Source organism: Petromyzon marinus, chromosome 32 (genome assembly GCF_048934315.1).
Source record: "Petromyzon marinus isolate PM22_M1 ecotype Great Lakes invasive population chromosome 32, UKy_Petmar_22M1.pri1.0, whole genome shotgun sequence".
Lineage (NCBI taxonomy): Eukaryota > Metazoa > Chordata > Hyperoartia > Petromyzontiformes > Petromyzontidae > Petromyzon > Petromyzon marinus.
This window is the reverse complement of record NC_133698.1, coordinates 13,437,904-13,458,042: the sequence shown is the minus strand read 5'-3', so window position 1 is coordinate 13,458,042 and position 20,139 is coordinate 13,437,904. Positions and strand designations below refer to the sequence as shown.

Here is a 20,139-nt window from a genome sequence, read left to right as displayed (position 1 = left end):
TTCAATAACCGCTTCCACTCCACGTCTGGCCTATCACACAACGGCCGTGGCCTGAAACGTCACCTAATTATAGTTTTTCCTCTTCTGAGGCCCAGTGTTATTGACGAATGTGAGCTCGTTAACGGAGCTTGTACATCACTGGATAATTCGTCAATGTTTAGAACGCATGCGCACGGTTACACAAGAAATAATTCCGTACTCAACATCGCGATGGAAACGAAGACGCCATTTAACCATGGCGCCGTCAATTACTCTGGAAAACATTTTAGAAAGTCCTTTAATAGGTAAAGACCCCGCTCCCACCCACCTGCATGCAGTGCCAAACCGCGACACTGCCACCCCTACTGCACACATGACACTACAATCTCCCCAGCCCATCTTTGTAAAAGCCACTTTCTGAACAAAACAATTCAGATCCTTATCACTAAACAGTTGCGTAGGGCAACTTTAGACAGCCAGATCATGGAGTGATTACAAAGTAAAAAAAAATCAACTCGCGGCACAGAAATACGATTAGAATATACAAACGATAGATTATTATTCAACGAGTTTAATGAGCTATAAAGTTACAAAAGCTATGGCCAAACATTCCACTAAGGCGGCCACGATATGAATAATGCACTGAAAAATAGATCGTTCACTGTTATTTCTCTTAGATTTTAGGATCTAAGACGACACTAGGCCCGAATGTGGGAGTGAGTCAAGATCAAAACAGTTACGTTCGTGCTACGCCTTCTATACTCGTGCGTTTGAGAATCGATGTACTAATTATTAAAATACATTGCTATCTATATGCCGTTTGAAAACAAACAAACCAAGGAACGATACTAACGGGACAGGTACGCCACGCGTCATAACCCACGTGCGTTTGGTTGCACAATGTCCAACGTTTCGCACCGTGTGCCAGAACCTCGGGGAGTGAAAATAAAATCCACTTCCAGCGCGCGGGAGGGGAAAATTTACAGCCGTGGCGCCGCGAACGAAACAAGTGACGATACAACCGGAACAGGTGACGATACAACCGGAACCATGCACGGAGGGGAGAGCCGGACCACAACGGCGAGAACGTCCGCGCGAGTTGGGACGCCAGCGTGGAGACAAACGATCCGGTTGAAGAGCGCCAATTCACGCAGTGCCAGAGTGGTGACGCGGTTTAAATGGCACCGTTGCTGCCGGTGGCCGTGAGCACGAGGGACGCCGGCAGATTTGAACTTTGCTGGAATAATGTGCCTGGTGTGTCAGATGGGATTTGAAGTTTAAGTCTGAGCGATACGCGAGTTTTGCACACAAAGATCTCCCCGGGCAGCCTTAACAGACTGTTGGGGGCAAGTGCCGATAGTGAGCACCTATGAAGGCCGGTACGGCACACATGGGGGTGGCCAGCACCACGCCCGGCCGCCTTTGTATCACCAGTGGCGATGTTTACACACCATATGCACACGTATAAAATATTATACAGACATCCACTTTGAAAATAATTTCCCAAACGACCGCTACCAAATCCTGCTCTTGAAAATCAGACAAACACCCAAGAATGCATCACCCGCAATGAAAATAAAATAAGGCTTCTAACGCCTTAATTGCATGCCATTTCAGCAAGAGAATGCTCGCCTAAATCGAGGCAATTTGTTTTAATCGTAGCCGCGATTGGTCGTCACGTCAAACACGCAGGTCACACGCAGGGAACCGGCTCGCAAAATCAGGTCAATAATTATTTTTCAGTCCGCCCACTCGTGATCCCGACAGCAACGCGCCGCCCGCCCAGACTCGCGCCAACAAGCGCCAGCAGCAGCAGGCGGCGATCAACACGATGGGCGCCACCCCACCGGCCAAACGCGAGCTCCGGGGAGCGTCCGCCGCAGTCGCGCGCGGCGACAACGCCCTCCGGTCAGCCGTCGATCCTCAGCTTCTTTGCCAAGGCGAGCCCGCCCCCGCAGTGAATGTAACGTGTTTATGTAATTTTTCAACTTTTTTACAAAACTTTGTGCCCGAGTAGCTCTCGACGAGGCCAATCGATTGACCACTAGTTTTGTTGTCGGTAAGGCAAGACTCGTGTCACTACGCGGTTTTTCCCACCCCGGGGCAGTGATGGGACCCCGGGGTCCCGCCAATTGCTTCAATTGGTCGGCGAAGAAACCCTAAAGCCCTGAGCGCCAAAATTGTAGATGGTAAAACAGAGGTTGCCACGACGTGGATGGCGATCCACCCATGGATCTCGAACAAACACTAATGTGAGCGTACCTTTTTTCACGACAGCTGAATGCAAATAAAAAAAATCACCGACGAATTAATACAAAAATAAGAATAACGCCTAGCAATAGATGGCGCTAGTTACTTGATGTCTGTAGGACTTTACAGGCTTAAAGCCATCCGGGAAATTGTTGGGTCACAGCCGTCCTGGTGGATCGCAGAGCCCGATGAGAACCACCAAACTGGATAACGGCGCTGCGTGCATTTGCCACCACTGCTGTTAAGGACGTGGTGGCGTGGATGATGGATACGATGGAGAATTGCAGGTGGTATCATGGTGGAGATCATGTGGATGGCGTGTGGAACGCATAATACGGTTTGTGTAGATGCTGTTGACTGTGCAGTTGATGGACTAATAGTGTACGGTCTATTGGTGTAGATGTTTAGTGTATGCAAATGATATCGATCTTAAACAAGCTGCTGATGGTGCAGATTATGTGGACAGGCTAGTTGTATGCGGTGTGAAGGGCGTCTATGGTGTAGGTGATGCATACAAACTTCGTGTATGCGGTGTGAAGGGCGTCTATGGTGTAGGTGATGCATACAAACGTCGTTTATGCGGTGTGAAGGGGTGAGGAACCTTTTAATTACCTAGGACTAAAACGGATATTTAAAAATCTTCAGCAGGCAACCACGTGTTGACACACACACACGCGCACGCGGGGTCACACTTTATCCACTGCAGGAGACCCTTGAAGTGATTAGTGTGGCCAAGAAGGATGCATCATCACCAGCCATGGTCACTTCACTGCTGGAAGACGGCCGGGCGAGTAATGATTGTACGAGAAAAGGCGTTCGTGGCGATGGAAGAACATCATTTGCGAGCCATTTCGAAGGGGAAGGCCTCAGGTGGCCCCCGAGGGGCGCGTGTTCAAGAACCCCGCGTTGTCTGGCGTTTCGCTCCACGTGCAGCAACGTGGCGCAAAGCGACACCCAGACACGCGTCGAGCCGAACAAGCTGGAACCGCATCGGAACGCTGTACGGCGCAACCGCTTCGGGCTCGTGTGCAGGTGGTGTGGGCGGTAGCATGGTGGCACAGGTGTGGCGGGTGATGGGTGTGACAGCAGTGATGGGTGGTGCGGGTGTGGCGCAGGTGTGGCGGGTGGTGCAGGTGGTGCGGGTGGTGATTGCAGGTGTGGCGGGTGGTGCAGGTGGTGCGGGTGATTGCAGGTGGTACGGGTGGTGCAGGTGTTGCGGGTCTTGCATGTGGTGCAAGTGGCACGAGTGCGGTGCGTAGACGTGCGGGCGGCGTGGGCCAGGGCCGGCGTGTCTCGCGCGACCCTGGGGTCACACGTCGGCCGTCGCGTCGGCGTTGTCGAGGATGATTTTGGGTTTGTTGGGCGGCGGCCTGGGCCTCGTGTCGCGCGCCACCGACGACGCCGTCTCCGAGTGCGAGTCGCCGTTGTCGCGCCATCGCTCCCCGCCGCCGCCGCTGCCGCTGCCGCGGTACTCGCTGCCCTCCCCGTCGTCGCGATCCAGGCCACGGTCGCGGCTTCTGGAGTACGGGCGACCGCGGTCCTCGTCGTAATCCAGGTCGCGGCTGCGCGGGCGATCGTCGTCCAGACCCCGGTCGCGGCTGCGGGAGTGCGGGCGATCTTCGTCCAGACCCCGATCGCGGCTGCGGTAGTGCGGGCGATCGCGATCATCGTCCAGACCCCGGTCGCGGCTGCGGGAGTGCGGGCGATCGCGATCATCGTCCAGACCCCGGTCGCGGCTGCGGTAGTGCGGGCGATCGCGGCCCCGATCTCCGTCGTAGTCCAGGTCGCGGTCGCGGCTGCGGTGGTGCGGGCGATCCCGGTCGTAGTCGCCTCCGTCCCGGTCGCGCCGTTGCCGGGACTGGCGCCCGCGGCTTTCGTCGTCGGAGTCGTCCGAGTATCGGTCCCGCCGGTTCCTGGAGACGGACAGTGGCAGGAGGTTTGTTACATCACGATCATTGTTGCTCATTTCAGCCTTTTATTATTTTATTTCCCGACAGAATATTTATGGAATAACAAAAAAAGGTCACGACTATGATTAAACTTCAAAAGTGGATTAAACAGAGATTACGCGTTAATTTAGCGCTTTGTAATAACGCGACCCGTAATTGACGGCATGGCGGGTTGTACAACGCCACTCGGGGCAGGCCAATTGAATTGCAGTTGCACAACTTTTAAGCAACCATTCGCATTGAAAGTTCACGCCATATGCCTTCTAAAATCCATTTGTCCTCAGAAATACAATATTTTCTATTTGCGATAATGTCATTGGGTAAGCGATCGCGCATGGCTGGTGGACCTCAGCATCTTGGCCCAAAAAAAATCTCACCGCCTCAATCGCCAAGTCTTGGCTAAACCTTAAATAAATATTGTCCGGTATTCTGTAGGGTAATTTCCCAATTGCAACGCAACTATAGACTAAATTTTCATTTCAATTTGATCATCCCCATGAGAATTATCATGACCCAACATTACGGTTAGACATGACGGACAAAGTTAGCGCATTAACATTTCCATCATAAAAAAAAATGCTATTCCCAGTTGTGAGGGGCGATAACCAGAAAAAATAATAATAGATCACGACGTTTCGATCGCAACACAAGCAATCGTCATCAGGTGGGACAACCACAGCAAGAACAAACTACTGAAGTAGGCGAGAGATCTGCCGTGGTACGAGGTTACATAGTGTAGGCCTCGGCAGTCGGGGGGGGGGGGGGGGGAGAGAAGGGGGGGGGGGGAAGGAGGCGGGGCAGAAAGTGGACCCCGCGACAGCACCCGGGTCACTGGAATAGAGATCGGAGAGAGATGCACAGAGAGAGGGAGAGAAAGACACACAGAGGGTCGCAAATAACAGCTGGCATAGGCAGGTAGGATGGAAACATCACCACGTGACTTGACCAAAAGAACCAGTGTATGGATTCCTGCAGTCACGAAAGCTTCGAATCAAGATCAAAGCGATAACTCCTCGTACTCGTCCCGCACCCTGAACGACGTCACGGAAGGCATCTCCCCCCCCCCGCCAACCCGCGTGCGCGTGTCACCTGCGCTGGCCCGTGTCCCCGTTGCCGCGCCGCGACTCGCTGTCCGAGTAGTCGTCGTCGCCGCCGCCGTTCCGGTAGCGCCGAGCGCCGCCCTTGTCGCTGCGCTCGTCGTCCTTGGTGGCGCGCGACACGGCCAGGTACTTCTCTCGCGGGACGTCGCGGTCGCCGGCGTTGCCGCGGTCGCGCTTCTCATCGTAACCCTCCTCTCCCCTGTCGCGGAGAGGGCGCAGTGCGTTGGCGGAGCGCGTTGGCGGAGCGCGTTGGCACGTTAACATCCGGGAGTCAAATAAGAGCGGCTTCCTGGCTCTGGAAAAAAAGGCTCCCAGGGGCTGAAGATGTATGTTTTAATCGATTTTGTATACTTTGTACTAATGTGTACACTTCTTATTGTTCTGTGTTACTTACATTGTATTGATGTAATGTTACGTTTACTTGAAAAGTGAATTGATTTGAGATTGGAAGGAATTACAAAGGCGAGCAGTGCAAGGGAAGAAGCATAAAGAGCAGTACTGTGACCTGCAGTGCGTGGGGAGTGAGTGGGCGAGTGAGTTTTTGTGATCTGCAGTGTTGGTGGTTGAATACCGTGTGGATTAGATGATGTACTCACTCCATCTCGTACTCCCCGTCGCTGTAGTAGCCTTCCTCCTCACGCCGCTTGCGGTTCCTCCTCCGCACGCAGTAGATGATGATGCCGACCAAAATCAGGAACCCCAAAAGCCCGGCCCCGATTATGATTCCGTACATCATCGCGTTGCTCTGGGCTGCGTCCGGTTAAGGGGAGGGGAGGGGGGTTAACACGCGAGCGCACGCATTCACGCGCACGAGGTGGCAGCGGCGGTCACAGCGGACGGCGCGCCGACACGCTTCCAGACAGGCACCGTCAAAAACCACTAGCGGAGCTGCATTGCGGCGAGGCGGAGCAGCGACGGCGAATGTTGTACCGTACTGCTATGCTCCGAACGGATGCTCGGTGCTGGCGGCGCGGGGCTCACGGTAGGTGACGGAGAGCGTGCCGTTGGTCACCATCCTGCCGACCTTGTTCGTCGCCGTGCACTCGTAGGTGCCACTCGACTGCAGCGTGAGGTTCTTCAGCGACAGCGTTCCGGCGGCAGCGTCTGGGCGCGCACGAGGGGGCGAGGAGGGGTCGGCGCCGGAAGAGGAACGGCAAAAAGCGTCAACCGCTGCCCCGTGCCGTACGAAACATGGACGTCGCTCCAAGGGATCTCGGGGACGTAGCTCTGCTATATCCGCCTCAGCGGGTCGTTCCCCAAACGCGATGCGTCGCGCTGCTTCTGCGAGATCCGAACGGATAGGCCGCGTGAAGACGTCGCGCGGAGAGCGCGAATCGGATCAAACTTGGAGGATACAAATAAACAAATTACAATTTTTTTTTTACGTTGGCACGCAACTGTGATCCAGTGCTTTGGAGGCAAGGACTGGTCTACACGGACCACTGTTTGTCATTCCATCAATGTGGGGTAGGTTTTCTCCAGGTGCTCCAGTTTTCTATTTCATGATACAAAACCCTCCGATTTAAGATGAAATAGGCCGAAACATCCTTGCGCAGCTCTCTCCCAGTAACGAGTTAGTGAGGTTCACTTTCTAAACAATAAATGGTATAAACAAACACTTTAGCGAGGACAACAACATTGAAACGGAGCACAAGACAGGAACGGTGCTGCAGAATAATTAACGCCGTTCTCGCTTGTACAGTTTTGTTTGCTCTCTTAGCCTTAATGTAACATTAGTACGATTACCTTCTATCATAAATAATTAATCTACGCACGAGTGATTCGAAACGCGTGCTGTGAGCAGGTTAAGCGATTGTAAACTGATCGACAGATGGCGTCCTTACATCACTAATTAACACGATGCCAGCGAGATGAGGAATTTAACTTTTTGAACGCTTTCACGTAACGCGAGCGCCGTGACGGCAGCGCAACTTAACCCCGCAGCGCTGCGGGGCCTGGAAACCAGAGCGGGAGAGGGGGAAACCAGAGCGACAACGACACAAGTAATCCGAGCGAGCGAGGCACAACATTCGGGGTAAAACCGGACTGAAGGGGGGGCGGGGGGGGCGGCCCTGGTCACATCGCCTGTTTGCGGACGAGCGTTTTCATGCCCATTACGTCGGCATCGTTCAACTGCCGCGACGAGACGTGAAATGCTTGAAAAAAAAAAACAGCCGTGTTTAACTCAACTTGGGAGCCACCGTGGAAAAATGTTTACTACCTCGCATGGTATGAAGGAGGTTGTGGGTTCGATCCCGACCCTGATGCCTGTATATTTGGAGTTTGCATGTTCTCCCCGTGGTCGTGTAGATTTTTCTCTGGGTTCTGTTTTTTCCCACCACATTTAGAGAATTATGCTGCTATAAATTTCCACATGATGAGCCATTTTATTGAGCTATCGGTTGTCGCTAGGTTGCTTCTGAAAAAGAGCTATATAGCTCAGTGGGCCTTACACCTGCTAAAATAAAAATAGTTATAGTTTAGTTAATGTGGCATTTGCAGCGAGAGGGATACATTCATCAATCATCTTCACCGCGGTCAAACTCATCAGCCCCGAGAGCCCATTAGGATTTCTGGGTTTTAGTTGGGGTGGTGTTCGTGACGAAAACGGTGGCATGACAGTGCCCAAAAGAGGGAGCACGGTTGGCTACGTACGGTGCGAAAAAAGTTCAACGCACATATACACAGCGCGTCCGCCGTGGAGGAGATATAAAATCGGATCACAGCTGATGATCAGTCGGGGGGGGGGGGGGGGGGGGGGAGTGGAATGATGCCTTATGTAACATCAAATTGTCATTTATAATTGGGTTAGATCGTTGTGTCGGTATGACGTAATTTTTTTACACGATAACCCTCCAATTAAAACAAGTTGTCACGTGGGTGATTTTATTGGCTCTATCAGGTGGTGGAGGGTTATAGATTAAAATAAGTTACATCATAAAATTGGCATCTAATTGAGACTGCGTATTAAATCTTGATTTGAAGCTTTCGTGACTGCAGGAATCCATACTCTTTGGTTTATTTCGGTAAAATCACGTGCCTTTACCGAAAGAACCAAAGAGTACTTCGTATTAAACTTACGCTGTACAGACGCAGTGAGACACGGGTATCCTGGGGAAGAGGCGAGGTTAATGATCTTACAGGAGACAATTGGTTAGTCACAGACTAAAGGAAAAGACGACCGATGCACACAGATGACCGACTTACAATAGTTATATGTAAATGAATTATTAATGTGTATCCACTTGTACAATATAGGACCTCCGGAAGAGCCACAGCAAACACACCACTGGCCGCCAAGACCCCATCACTGCTCTACGCAGTGAACAAACTATCTGACGTGTCTCTTCTGCTCTCATCCACCCGCGTATGTTATTTGCTTTTTGGGGGGACACTACTCGACTCCCAGTGTATCCGAATCCGCGGTGTAACAAGCCATGGTACATCATGGGGCTTTTACCGTATAATAATAATAATTATTTTATTACCACGCTCGTTTGCCCAGGAGAGCCTCACGACCATTATCAGGAGGGTCCTGCCAGGGTTGTTATATTCGCAGTTAGGGGGTGATGTTTGCAATGTGCATTCCAATCGAGTAACCCCCTGGCTTAATTTACCGTGACACCGATTGGATGTCAGAACGGATTTAGTGCACTGATGTTAATGATCGTCATGCGGCTGTATACTATATTTGTGTATTTAATATAACGAACAAACTGTTGCTCATGAACAAGCGTGGACTTTGCGCCCTGCTATCAGAAAGTGGGCAGCTTCCGTTTTGCGTCCAAGGCGTGCGTGCAATGAATTACGTGCCGCATTGCCCCACTGGGGTCCGTCTGTTTCAGCGGCAAAAGAATGTGATTGAGTAAAAATTGCACCCCGATATCATTCACTCTCAGACGCTAAGCAGTCCCGAGCCTGGACAGTGCTCCCTTGGGCAGCCACCGCGCTAAGAACAGGTGCCATAGACTGCTGCTGCTGCAGCTACGGCATGCTGAACAGCAGAGGGCAGTCGTTGTCGTACTGTAGTTATATGCTCCTAAAGAAGAGCTGCGTTTGTTGGGTTGCGTCTTCCCTTTGCCAACGACCGAATCAGGCCAAACAGACGTGCTCCGATTGTATCTCGGAAGCAAAGCAGTGGGTTGAGCCTGGTTAGCAGTTGGATGGGAAGCTGCCTGGGAATGACCAGGCGTTGCAGGCTTGGGCTGCAGAGTTGGACAGGAGATGGTACTATAGCAATAAAGTATCGAATTCATCTGTGCAGAGCTCAGTGTTATTCTTGCCTGTGGGTTTTTTTTTTCCTCCGGTTTCCTCCCACGTGCTCTGCAGTATCAACCAAATAGTTTGCCCTCATTAATAGAACTGACCAAAACGTCACAATGCAAGAACCTTGTGAAGAAAGTCTTCGGGCCCAGTGAGGCTTTCCCAGATAAACAAAATTAAAATATTAAAAAAATATATAACTAAGTTGCTCCTCACTCGTCGAAGGCTAAGCAACTCGGCTCAGTGTGCCCGTGTGACCGCAAATGTGTCGGCAAGTAAGCCGACAACCTAACTTCACAAACGAGTCGACGTCTCTGCTCCCATTGTAGATGGGCGCTCACAGCGCGCGTGCGCGTCCGACCGCTGCCGGTTCACCCCGACCACGCGCCCAACTCACCCTCCAGGGAGCCGACTGGCAACGCAACGGGAATGCCGTTGGCGTCCAAGCGCCGCCAGGAAAACGTCGGTGGCGGAGAACCCTCGTTGCAGCGGCACACGAGCTTCACGTCGTGGTAGATCTCGGCCTTGCCCTCCAAAGAGAAAACCGGCTTGGTTGGAGCCACTGCCCGGCGGTTGACGGTGGTGGGGGCCACGAGCAGTTGTGGTTGCGGGTTCGCGGCACGGAGACCGGAGAAAACGGGAGGGGAGTGGGGGGGGACAGCAGATGAGCCGTTGTTGCATTCGCCAATTTCGCCGTTTGATAAAATAAGTGTGGAACGATGCACCGGTTTATTGACCCTCTGTATTACAGCAAGGCTCAGAGGCTTTGGACAACAAAGCTTCTGAGATCCCTGTATGCGACCTCTGGTCCACAGTAAGGGGTAGCATTTTTAGACCCGCTCTGTCACGATGACAATCAATCCCAGATTTTTAAATGTCATAATTGAAAAATGAAAAATTACATTTAACGCGGTCGTTTTTTTCGATTTGAAGCTTTCGTGACTGCAAGGATTAATCTTCTTTGGTTCTTTCGGTAAAGTCACATAGAATGAGAATAAAATAACAAAATAAAATTCTCACGACGTTTCGGCCACAACGCAAGCGGCCGTCTTCAGGTGAAAGGTACAGAACTGTCGTCCCACCTGAAAACGGCCGCTTGCGTTGTGGCCGAAACGTCGTGAGAATTTTATTTTATTATTTTATTCTCATTCTACGTGACTTTACCGAAAGAACCAAAGAAGATAGTTTTTTTGTCCAGTCTTTGGTGACTGAGCTGAGACCATCGATTCTCTAGATTTGAGAACCCGGTTTAATTCAAAGAACAAGCTGCCTGGATTCAAACCCAGGAACTCAGCGGTGCCAGCTCCATGCTGTTTTGACATTCGAGCCAGCCACTCACCTCAATTTAATATTTACCATTCATAACATGTGCATTTTATATGCTGTTATGTTTATGATACTGGCGGGACCAAAATGAGAGGGGAAAAAAACGAATACAAACGAAATGGAAAAAACACAAGACAAAACAAATTCCAGAATAAAATCACAATTGTGAAGTGTGTTAATTAACCGATTCAGCGGAGAGTGAAATCGTCACGTGCCTACTAACAAACGTAACCAACAAAACTTGCCAAATTCGAAATGACCCACAAATTACGCAACTAGAGTTAAATAAAGCGGCGATCAACACCTCCTCCTGACGGGACTAACGCCCCAGGTCACTCTCGCAAACGAGACATTTACCTGGTCTCTCGAGCTCTCGCCTGGGTTAATCAAAATCAACTTGAAAACCCACGACGGACGGGATCATGGTGAGATGCCTCGAAACAGAATCCATCTTCGTCAAAAACGGGCAATATAAAAAGGGCTTCATATTCTTGGTTCTTTCGGTAAAGTCACGTAGAAGGGAAATAACAAAATAATACAAATAAAACAATAAAATGATCACGACGTTTCGATTGCAACAGAAGCAATCATCATCAGGTGTGAAAACCACAGCAAGAAAATTTGAAAAAAGTGGCGGTTTTTTCTTAACGTTAGCACCACGGACAGCAACTGGCGGTTGTTCAGACCGGCGAGTCCATCAGTGCTCGAAACGGAGGAGGGGGAGATAGAAAGCGGTCTGAAAGTCACCGTAAGCGTGAACACAATCAATTAAGACCCGAAATGGTTTATCAAATCCTTATTTTATTTGTATTATTTCCCTTCTACGTGACTTTACCGAAAGAACCAAGAATATGAATCCCTGCGGTCACGAAAGCTTTAAATCGAAATAAATATAAAAAAGGCTCTTTGTTCTTGGAGTCACCTTGACAGCCGCGTGCACATAAATGTGCGTGTGTACGTGCGTGCACTTGTTTGCGTGGCACAGTGCCGTGCGAACGCGCTCACCCAGGACAATGAGCGTGATGTGCCCGTTGTCTGTGCCCGGCATGTTGGTGACACTGCACTTGTATACGCCATTGTCCTCATTTCGCAGCTTCGTGATCTTGATGCCCACGTTGTTTGCGAGGTAGTCTCCGGCGAACGACACGCGACCAACGAAGTATTCGTCCGACACGGATGTCTGCTTCCCCATGTACACGATCACCTGCACACGGGACGAGAGGCAGAAGGCAATGCCTCCCTCCTCAACGGAGCTCCGGTAAGGCCCAACAATAAGATATTTGGCCGACTAAATGAAACTTTGTATTTTACCAGGTAAGGCCTACTGAGCTAGATATCTTTTTTTTAAGAAGCGAGCTGGTCACCAATGATAGCTCAATTAAGAGGATAATCATGTGGAAATGTATAGCAGTCAAATACTCTACGTACATTTTGACTCTAAATGCAGGGGAAAACCGGAGGACCCGAAGATAAATACATCCGACCATGGACACGCAAACTCCAAATATACAGGTGTCGGGATTGAACCCACGACATCCTGCATACCAGGCAAGGGAGTTAACATCTCACCGTCGCGGTGTCCCTACTCACCATTTTGTCGTTCTTCTCCTCTTCCTTGGCCCACGAGATGTACAAGTTGTTGCGATCTGACACCGTGCTGGTGTAGGTGCAGGGCAGGATGATCTCTCCATCCCGTGCCGCCTCCAATTCGGGAGTGGGCATGGTCACCGTCACCCCGCCCGAGCCATATGTGCCCAGAGGAACTGCGTGGCACCCGTGGAGCGGTCCGAGTTAGAACGAGCGTCGTCACAACTTTCATTCTTCACGACAAAATTGTAAGATTTCACCGGGGCTGGAATGACTACAAAGTACAAATGGCTGTCAAGGGGCAGATGACCGAATGGGAAAATGGGAGCTAGAAATCACTTGGGCGTGGAAAATTAATGTCTGGGAATGCGTATGATGACAGAAATTACATGGAGGTTGTGTATAATACAAGGATGTACACCTGCACAGAGATCACGAGGAAGACCCAAAAGGCGATCGGCAGATCATGGAAGAAGTAAATTAACTTGGATGTGGATCATCAACTCAACGAGATGGATGGGGGGGGGGGGGGGAGTGAAGCTGCATGTTGCCAACCCTCTGTAAAGAGGGTGGCAATTGACGAGATGATCATATTTCATTAGATGACGATTTACCAATTTAATAAAAAGTAACGAAACTACAAAACAGATGAGGTCGCGATTGCCGTGCTGTCAATCAGGCCACTAAACATTTATAAAGCATGATTAGAATTAAGTTATTCATTCACAAATGTAATGATTGGATTTTGCTATTCGATAAACAATCGGTCAGCACTATAAAACATTTTCAAACGTAGGCTTTCGCGACCAATATCATCCATAAGTTTTTTTGGGTTAGATCGTGTAAATATATAAATGGTAAAATAACACACGTTGTTTACCGAAAGGAAACGTATACTGACACCTATCTGAATGCAGTCACACCATCACCCCGCACAGAAATCTGCTCTTATCAAGACGCTCATTCATCGAACAAAGTGTCAGCTGGTGACAGGCTGAGAAGTGAAATTCAACATGTTAAAAGAAGCGCTGCAAATGAACGGTTACAATGATGCACACATCAACAGAACATTGAATGCCAAAACCAAATCAAATAACACGAGCATTGAAACTGCCAAAGTAATTAAGACGATCAAAATACCGTACATTGCGGGAGCAACTGATGACTAGTCAGATGTTTGTAAAAACAAAACATCCGAGTCAGATTTGGCACGGTACATAAAATACAGAAATTAATATCTGGTACACAAGATGTATTACCGAAGCAATCAACAGTAGGTGTGTTGTGGAACATCCACCACAGGCTCAGGGATAGCAACAGAGGATAGCATTAGTGCCATACAGGACGATTCAACTTTTCACAGCACAGCTTATTCGTGGCATATTACATTATCATCTGGCATGATAAATCCACTGCTGGTTGAAGGCCGTCCCGAGCTATCGCCAACTCTCATTGTCCTGCGATAATGGAACACTCCCGCCCGAGCACCGGGGCACATGCCGCTTTCATCGCTCCATCTCTGCTTGTGGACGTTCTCTCGGGTCTGTGCCCTCCTCGTCATTCGTCTTGGCCACCGGCCGTCAGCGGATTCTAGCGACGTGCACTGCTCCAGCAGACTTACTTTTCTTCACAGTCAAAATGACATCTCCAACATCCATCCACACGCTGTTCCGTTGCTGCTTCGACACTATTCCCCATCTATTCCCATCTCGCAACCCACAGTGCTTCAGCGCTACCTTTTTCAGCTTTTATTTACTTTTCTTAATCAACGACAACTCTTCCGACATGTCCCTGGATGCTGCAACGCAAGGTAACGGAATTTAAATGAAGTGCGTACTATATACCAAACCGTGGCTCAAAGGTAGGGCCATCTCCGATTAGCACGGTTGGCTACGTACAGTGCGAAGGAAGTTCAACATACACACACATTACAAACCTGCTCATCTGGCTACTGGCAACATAACCATCTTGCCAGCGAGGTGCGTCCTACCGCAGGGGGTTACGCCGCGGTGTTTTTGTGTTTTCTACCACGACATCGGCGGCGACCTGTGGCGACTTGCACGACGAAGCTTCGAGAGGAGTATAATTGGACTCTGCCGGAACGAAGCCTCGGAAAATGACGATATTCATTAATAGGAATTATTTTGGTGATGTTGGATGTTTATTTTGCCCCAAGGGCTGTTATAATGCCTCCACCACCAGTAATGTGTACACAACCGTAAATCTCAGGAGTGCTGTACCATCTTACGAGGAGTTTTCACGGATACGATCGCAGGTTGATGGGCGATTCGGTTGGCGGGTGAGTGTGTGCGGATAGGCAGTATTACAATGTTATAACCTGCGGTATCTTTGAAGGCCTCCCCTACCCCGTGCCCATCCATGGGGGCTGTTGGACCATACTGTGCTGGTGCCGGCATTGCCGTCCAAATTGCTCGCAGATTACCCCAGTTGGGAAAAAAACAGCCCCCTTTCTGCTCAACTACTGCCAGCACCTTAAGCGATAGCCTTACCACTGTAAGAATGGCACGAATACCAAATACTTTCATGGTTTGATTTGCCGCAGCCTATAAATGGGCTAAATGCAGTGTTCACGACAAACAATGCATTCCCTCCCCCCTTTCAAGGAAAACAAATACACATTGGCACTCCGCCTCCTCCCTGAGTTAGACAGGTGAGGTGGACTCGATGTAACTGGACACGGAACCCAGAGAGGGGTTCTGTGTTAACGCAGCTACAGCCACAATGAATCGTGCCCTGGTGGCGGTAATGGGTCAGCACACCAACCCCATTATACCCGGCGTGGCAGCTGGAACAAAGGTGCACATTTCTTAACCTCATAGTTTCATTTATTTGGTAAAGCCCTGTGAGCCATTCGGCCGGACCCGTGTCTATCCAGCCAGCAATAAATGGGTGCACCAGTTAGTCCATCAGCCGGTCGCGTGTGGTGGGATATAAAGTGTGGCAACTCCCACGTCTGGCCTAGGAGGCCAAGTTTTTGCAATAATTTCAACTCTTAACGGCACCCAGCGTTCGCTTGCTCTCGTTGACAGGGAACGACTTCGGAAGGCGAGCGGGAAGGCGGCAGCCAAGCGGTGAGCTGGAAACCAACAAGTGCCCAAGCTCTGCGGTCCTATATATTTATATAAGGTTGTTACAGGCCAATTAATAAATGTTTACGTGTGGGAGCAAACCCACGCACGTGACGGGGGAAACGTCTATCCCATTCAGACGCAACACGTGCAGGCCGCACTTTTTTGCGGTGCTGCTTTCTCTTGGCGAGCCAGGCGAATGGCTCTTCCTCGACACCTACAGGGAGTTTCGCAATAACAGCGCGGTGGTCCACCAACCCTCGTAGCTGCCTCCACGGCGCTGGGTTACGGGCAGCCACGTGCGTAGCAACAAATGCCACCCGGCTAATATAAATATACCCCACCCCTCTGTGTAGGGAATTGGCGATGTGAGCAGAAGCGGCGCTGACGGGTGGTGGTGGTGGAGGCTGGGTGGGCGTGTGGGGACACGCTCGGCCAGAAAGACGGCCATGTACGGGGAGGGGCCCAGGACCGGTTCAGATCTTGGTACCTGATGTTGGTGGCCGTGAGCGGGAATCGAACTCGGCTGGTCCGGAGTTCGTAGTGCGCCGTGCTAACTATTTCGCCACCACTCCCCGCAATACGTTGCGATACGGCCCATGTACACTGCCGTTTGTTCACCCACCTGCTGCCGGGCAGAAACAACTGTGGTGCAGGGGCAGGACGCATAACTCGACATGGGAACGGGAAGCCGAGAAGTGGCCCTTCGCTCGGTTGTGTTTGAGAGGTGCCCGGTATGGCCAGACCGACTTGACACGTGGCAAGGCTGCTGACTGTTGATGTACTACGCTACCCTGTGAGCTTTTATTATTTTGATCACGTACCGGTTTTCCAAAAGTAATCGCGAACCCTTTATAAAGCACGATGCTTTATGATGGGTTTGTTCGTAAACATTTTCTGTGTGTGATTGCCACAGTTTGTGCAGCACAGAGCACAGTTGGTGCATCTGCCGAGCATGTCAGACAATGTACTGTATGTTGACCTTCTTTCGCACCGTACGTAGCCAACCGTGCCGTGCTAATCGGAGGTGCCGGGCAAGGACAACAATCTAGATGCACAAAGCAGTTCTAAAGAAAAGTTTCCAATCTAGCCATAACACCTGGGTCTGCCCCGTGACCTTCACCTAGCCTGGCACATCAGTCAACCCATAACACTCGATTCTGTACCGTGACCTCCCGTAACCAGCGAGCCTTTTGACACGTGCACCTAGCCTGGCACAAGCCCCTTGGTGACAATACCACCATCTCGTGGCGAATGGTGCTTGTCGCGGGGATTGTGGGCTTGGGTTGCGGCAGTGTAGCGGTTAGTGCACTGCGCTACGAACCTGGCGACCCGAGTTCGATTCCTGCTCACGGCCACCAACATCAGCGACGATTATCTGAACTGGTCCTGGGCCTCCCCGAGGTCGACTCAGCCTCAAATGAGTACCTGGTGCGGTGTGTAAACATTGCCACTGGGGAGACAAAGGCGGCCGGGCGTGGTGCTGGCCACCCACTACCCCTTCCCCCGTCGTGTGTGTCGTTACAACCTTCATAGGTGGCTCGCTAACAGCACTTGCCCCTAACAGTTTAAAAATGTTCTACGGGGTACCTTTGCCTTGGGACTTAGGTTGTGTCCCAGTAAACATGGAACGTTCGGTCAACGTTGTGGCAACGTTGACCGACCGGCAACCAACCACGAGCCAACGTTGAGCCAACGTTGTTGGCTCAACGTTGGCTCATTTACTGGAGTTGCCCGAATTCTTCTTCAAGGAACTACGGGGCAGTTAAAATGTCCGTGGTGGAAGTGTTTTTGTAAGAGTCGAGTTGTTTTTTTGTAGAAACGAGAAGCGAATCCGTAAAAATAAAATAACCCCCCACCCCAACTTGATGGCCTTAAAAGTCTTTAACACCGAGCGCACGCCAAGACTTTTTGGTGGGGACACGATTGTGGATTCGCAGAAACAAATCAGCACGGCATCGCGTTTGCCTTGGCTATCCAATTTCATAAGCGATTGGAATTCATCACAACCGAGGAGGCACAATTGTATAATTGATATACTTAGGTCTGACGACACGAAGCAAGTCGCTCCAGAATGCTTAGATCAGCGTAGAATTCCCGTGTACGTACGAGGGGGACGATCTCCCATATACAGAATGTTGGGGAAAGCGCTTTGAGCGAGTAGCACCTATGTAGGCCAGGTGGGTGGCCTGAACCAAGCCCGGCCGTCTTTGTCTCCCCATGTTTTACACACCGGGTAATAATTTAAGGCCGAGTCGGACCTTGGGGTGGCACGAGATATACAAAATGTTGTGAACACACAACACTATATACACAAGCACACACACAAACAATGGAAGATTATAGCCTCAACACACAAGAGCAAACACGTCGTTATTACTTTAACCAAGGCGAGTTCGCAACCAACCACGCTCGTTGTTTGTTAAAGGGGACATTTGCCATAAAGTACCTTTACTGTATTTAAAACACTATATCGCGACCAGCAACGTGAACGCATTCATAGGAATGGGACCACGTTAACTGGGGCGACTGAGCAATTAAATCAACTCGTGTGTCGAGGTTAGGTACCAGGATGATTGCAGAACTGAGAGTGGCCACGTGGGGAGGCCGCCTTCATCCAGCAGTGGATCGATCATTCCAGACGACCCGCCACTTCACGAAATGCTTTCTTTGAAAGTAACCACCCTGGTCATTCCACAACCAATGAGCCGTGGTATAAGAACTTACATTTAAGTATTGTATGCAGGGGGCTGTACGATTTCTCGATTTGGCGCTAAAACTCAAGGTGCCATAAACGTTGACGATGATGGTGGTGTGGGAGTTGCCCTGTCACAAAACGACACTCGCCTTTCTCCACGGCGGCTAGGAGATGTTAACTACCTCGCTCGGTACACAGGAGACTAACATGGGTTCGATCCAGACCCTGACGATGCCTGCGTTTCTTCTTCTTCCACGCGTTTGTCCCACTCAATGTTAGGGGTGTGTTCCGCTCTTCTGCCAAACCTTCACGCCACCTCGCCTCTCTCTTCCCGCGGCTCGAGACGCACCACATCGCCCCACCACCACCTCTTCTGCCTTCCTCTTTACGATGTCTCTACTGTATTATAATTATGGAGTTTGTCTGTCCGTCTGATTCTCTCTCTGCCCGTGGTCGCGTGGATTTTTCTCCGGGTCCTCCGGGGTTCCCCCCCCCCCTCCACATTTAAAATCAACATCCACGCGTTTAAGAAGAGGACATTTCGCTGCGATGATGAGGCCACCTCGTTTGAGCGATCGTTTGTGGCCTCGTCGCTTCTCAAAAAGAGCTAAATAGCTCAGTGGGCCTCACCTGGTAACATCAGTTTAAAAGTTTAGTTTCTAAGAGCCGACCGAGGGATTGTTTGACCATACTTCACCACGCCGGTCAGTGTGTGGGAGACGATGCGGCTGCAGGGATTGACAAGATGGCTATGGCAGAGGCCTTCATCCAGCAGTGGACTGATCATGGCCGAGGATCATGATCATGATGATGGCCACACGGGACTTTACCTGCCCACACCCGGCTCTCGATTAACAGGAGCGGCTTAGATTCGGAAAATGAAATGTAAGTGATCATTGGCGGCTGTTGTTGTTCGTCAAACACACAAAACGTTAAACTCACACGAGGGAATGTGGGTGGCCAGCATCACACCCCGGCCGTCTTTGTCTCCCCAGTGGCGATGTTTACACACCCCCACCAGGTACTATTTGTTTTTTTAGGCCGACTCGATCTATAAGCAATCACAAAGACGAACATCCCCCGTACAGCCGTCGCCTGAACAGACCACACCACACACCTGCCAAGAAGACAGCCGCCAGCAGCAGGCCCGGGACGGACATCTTCGGTGCAGACATCGCTGGTCAATGAATTACAAACAGATTAAGAAGAAACGCAAAAAAACAAAACAACAACTCGCCCCCAACAAATACGTGGGCATCTATCTCCCACAGTTCCTCGGCACGCGTGTGAGGAATTGATGGCGCGTCTCGAGTTTCGGAGCACAACGCCCAGGTGGCTACGAACACGCCGCCATTTTCACGCCGCGCCTGCAGCTCGCTGACGTCACCACCACCCCCCCCCTTGCAGGTGAGCGAGGCGGGGGAGAGGGAGGGGCGCGTACGGAGGTGTGGGGTAGGGGGGTAGAGGTAGGGTGGGGGGTAGGGTGGGGTAGGTAGGGGGGGTAGGGTGGGGGTAGGGGGTAGGGTGGGGGGTGGGGAGTGGGGGGTAGGGGGTGGTAGGGTGGGGGGTAGGGTAGAGGTAGGGTGGGGGGTAGGGTGGGGTAGGTTGGGGGGGTAGGGTGGGGGTAGGGGGTAGGGTGGGGGGTGGGGAGTGGGGGGTAGGGGGTGGTAGGGTGGGGGGTAGGGTGGGGGGTAGGGTAGAGGTAGGGTGGGGGGTAGGGTGGGGGGTAGGGTGGTGGTAGGGTGGGGGTAGGAGGTAGGGTAGAGGTAGGGTGGGGGGGTAGGGTGGGGGGTAGGGTAGAGGTAGGGTGGGGGGTAGGGTGGGGGGTAGGGTGGGGGTAGGTGGGGGGTAGGGTGGGGGGTAGTGTGTAGCACGCCGCGCTACCAACCGGGCGTGCC

General features: G+C 51.1%; 1 protein-coding gene across 1 annotated transcript; it reads right to left on the bottom strand.

Moving 5' to 3' along the window:
• Positions 1-534: 534 nt before the first annotated feature.
• LOC116948206 (uncharacterized) lies at positions 535-19,668 on the bottom strand. The gene is made up of 8 exons (XM_032964686.2): positions 19,359-19,668; positions 12,458-12,630; positions 11,873-12,071; positions 9,939-10,103; positions 6,260-6,382; positions 5,875-6,028; positions 5,268-5,477; positions 535-4,142 (listed from the first exon to the last, which is right to left on the bottom strand). The coding sequence occupies exons 1-8, from the start codon at positions 19,414-19,416 to the stop codon at positions 3,539-3,541; spliced, it is 1,686 nt and encodes a 561-aa protein (XP_032820577.2). The 5' UTR covers positions 19,417-19,668; the 3' UTR covers positions 535-3,538.
• Positions 19,669-20,139: the final 471 nt, after the last annotated feature.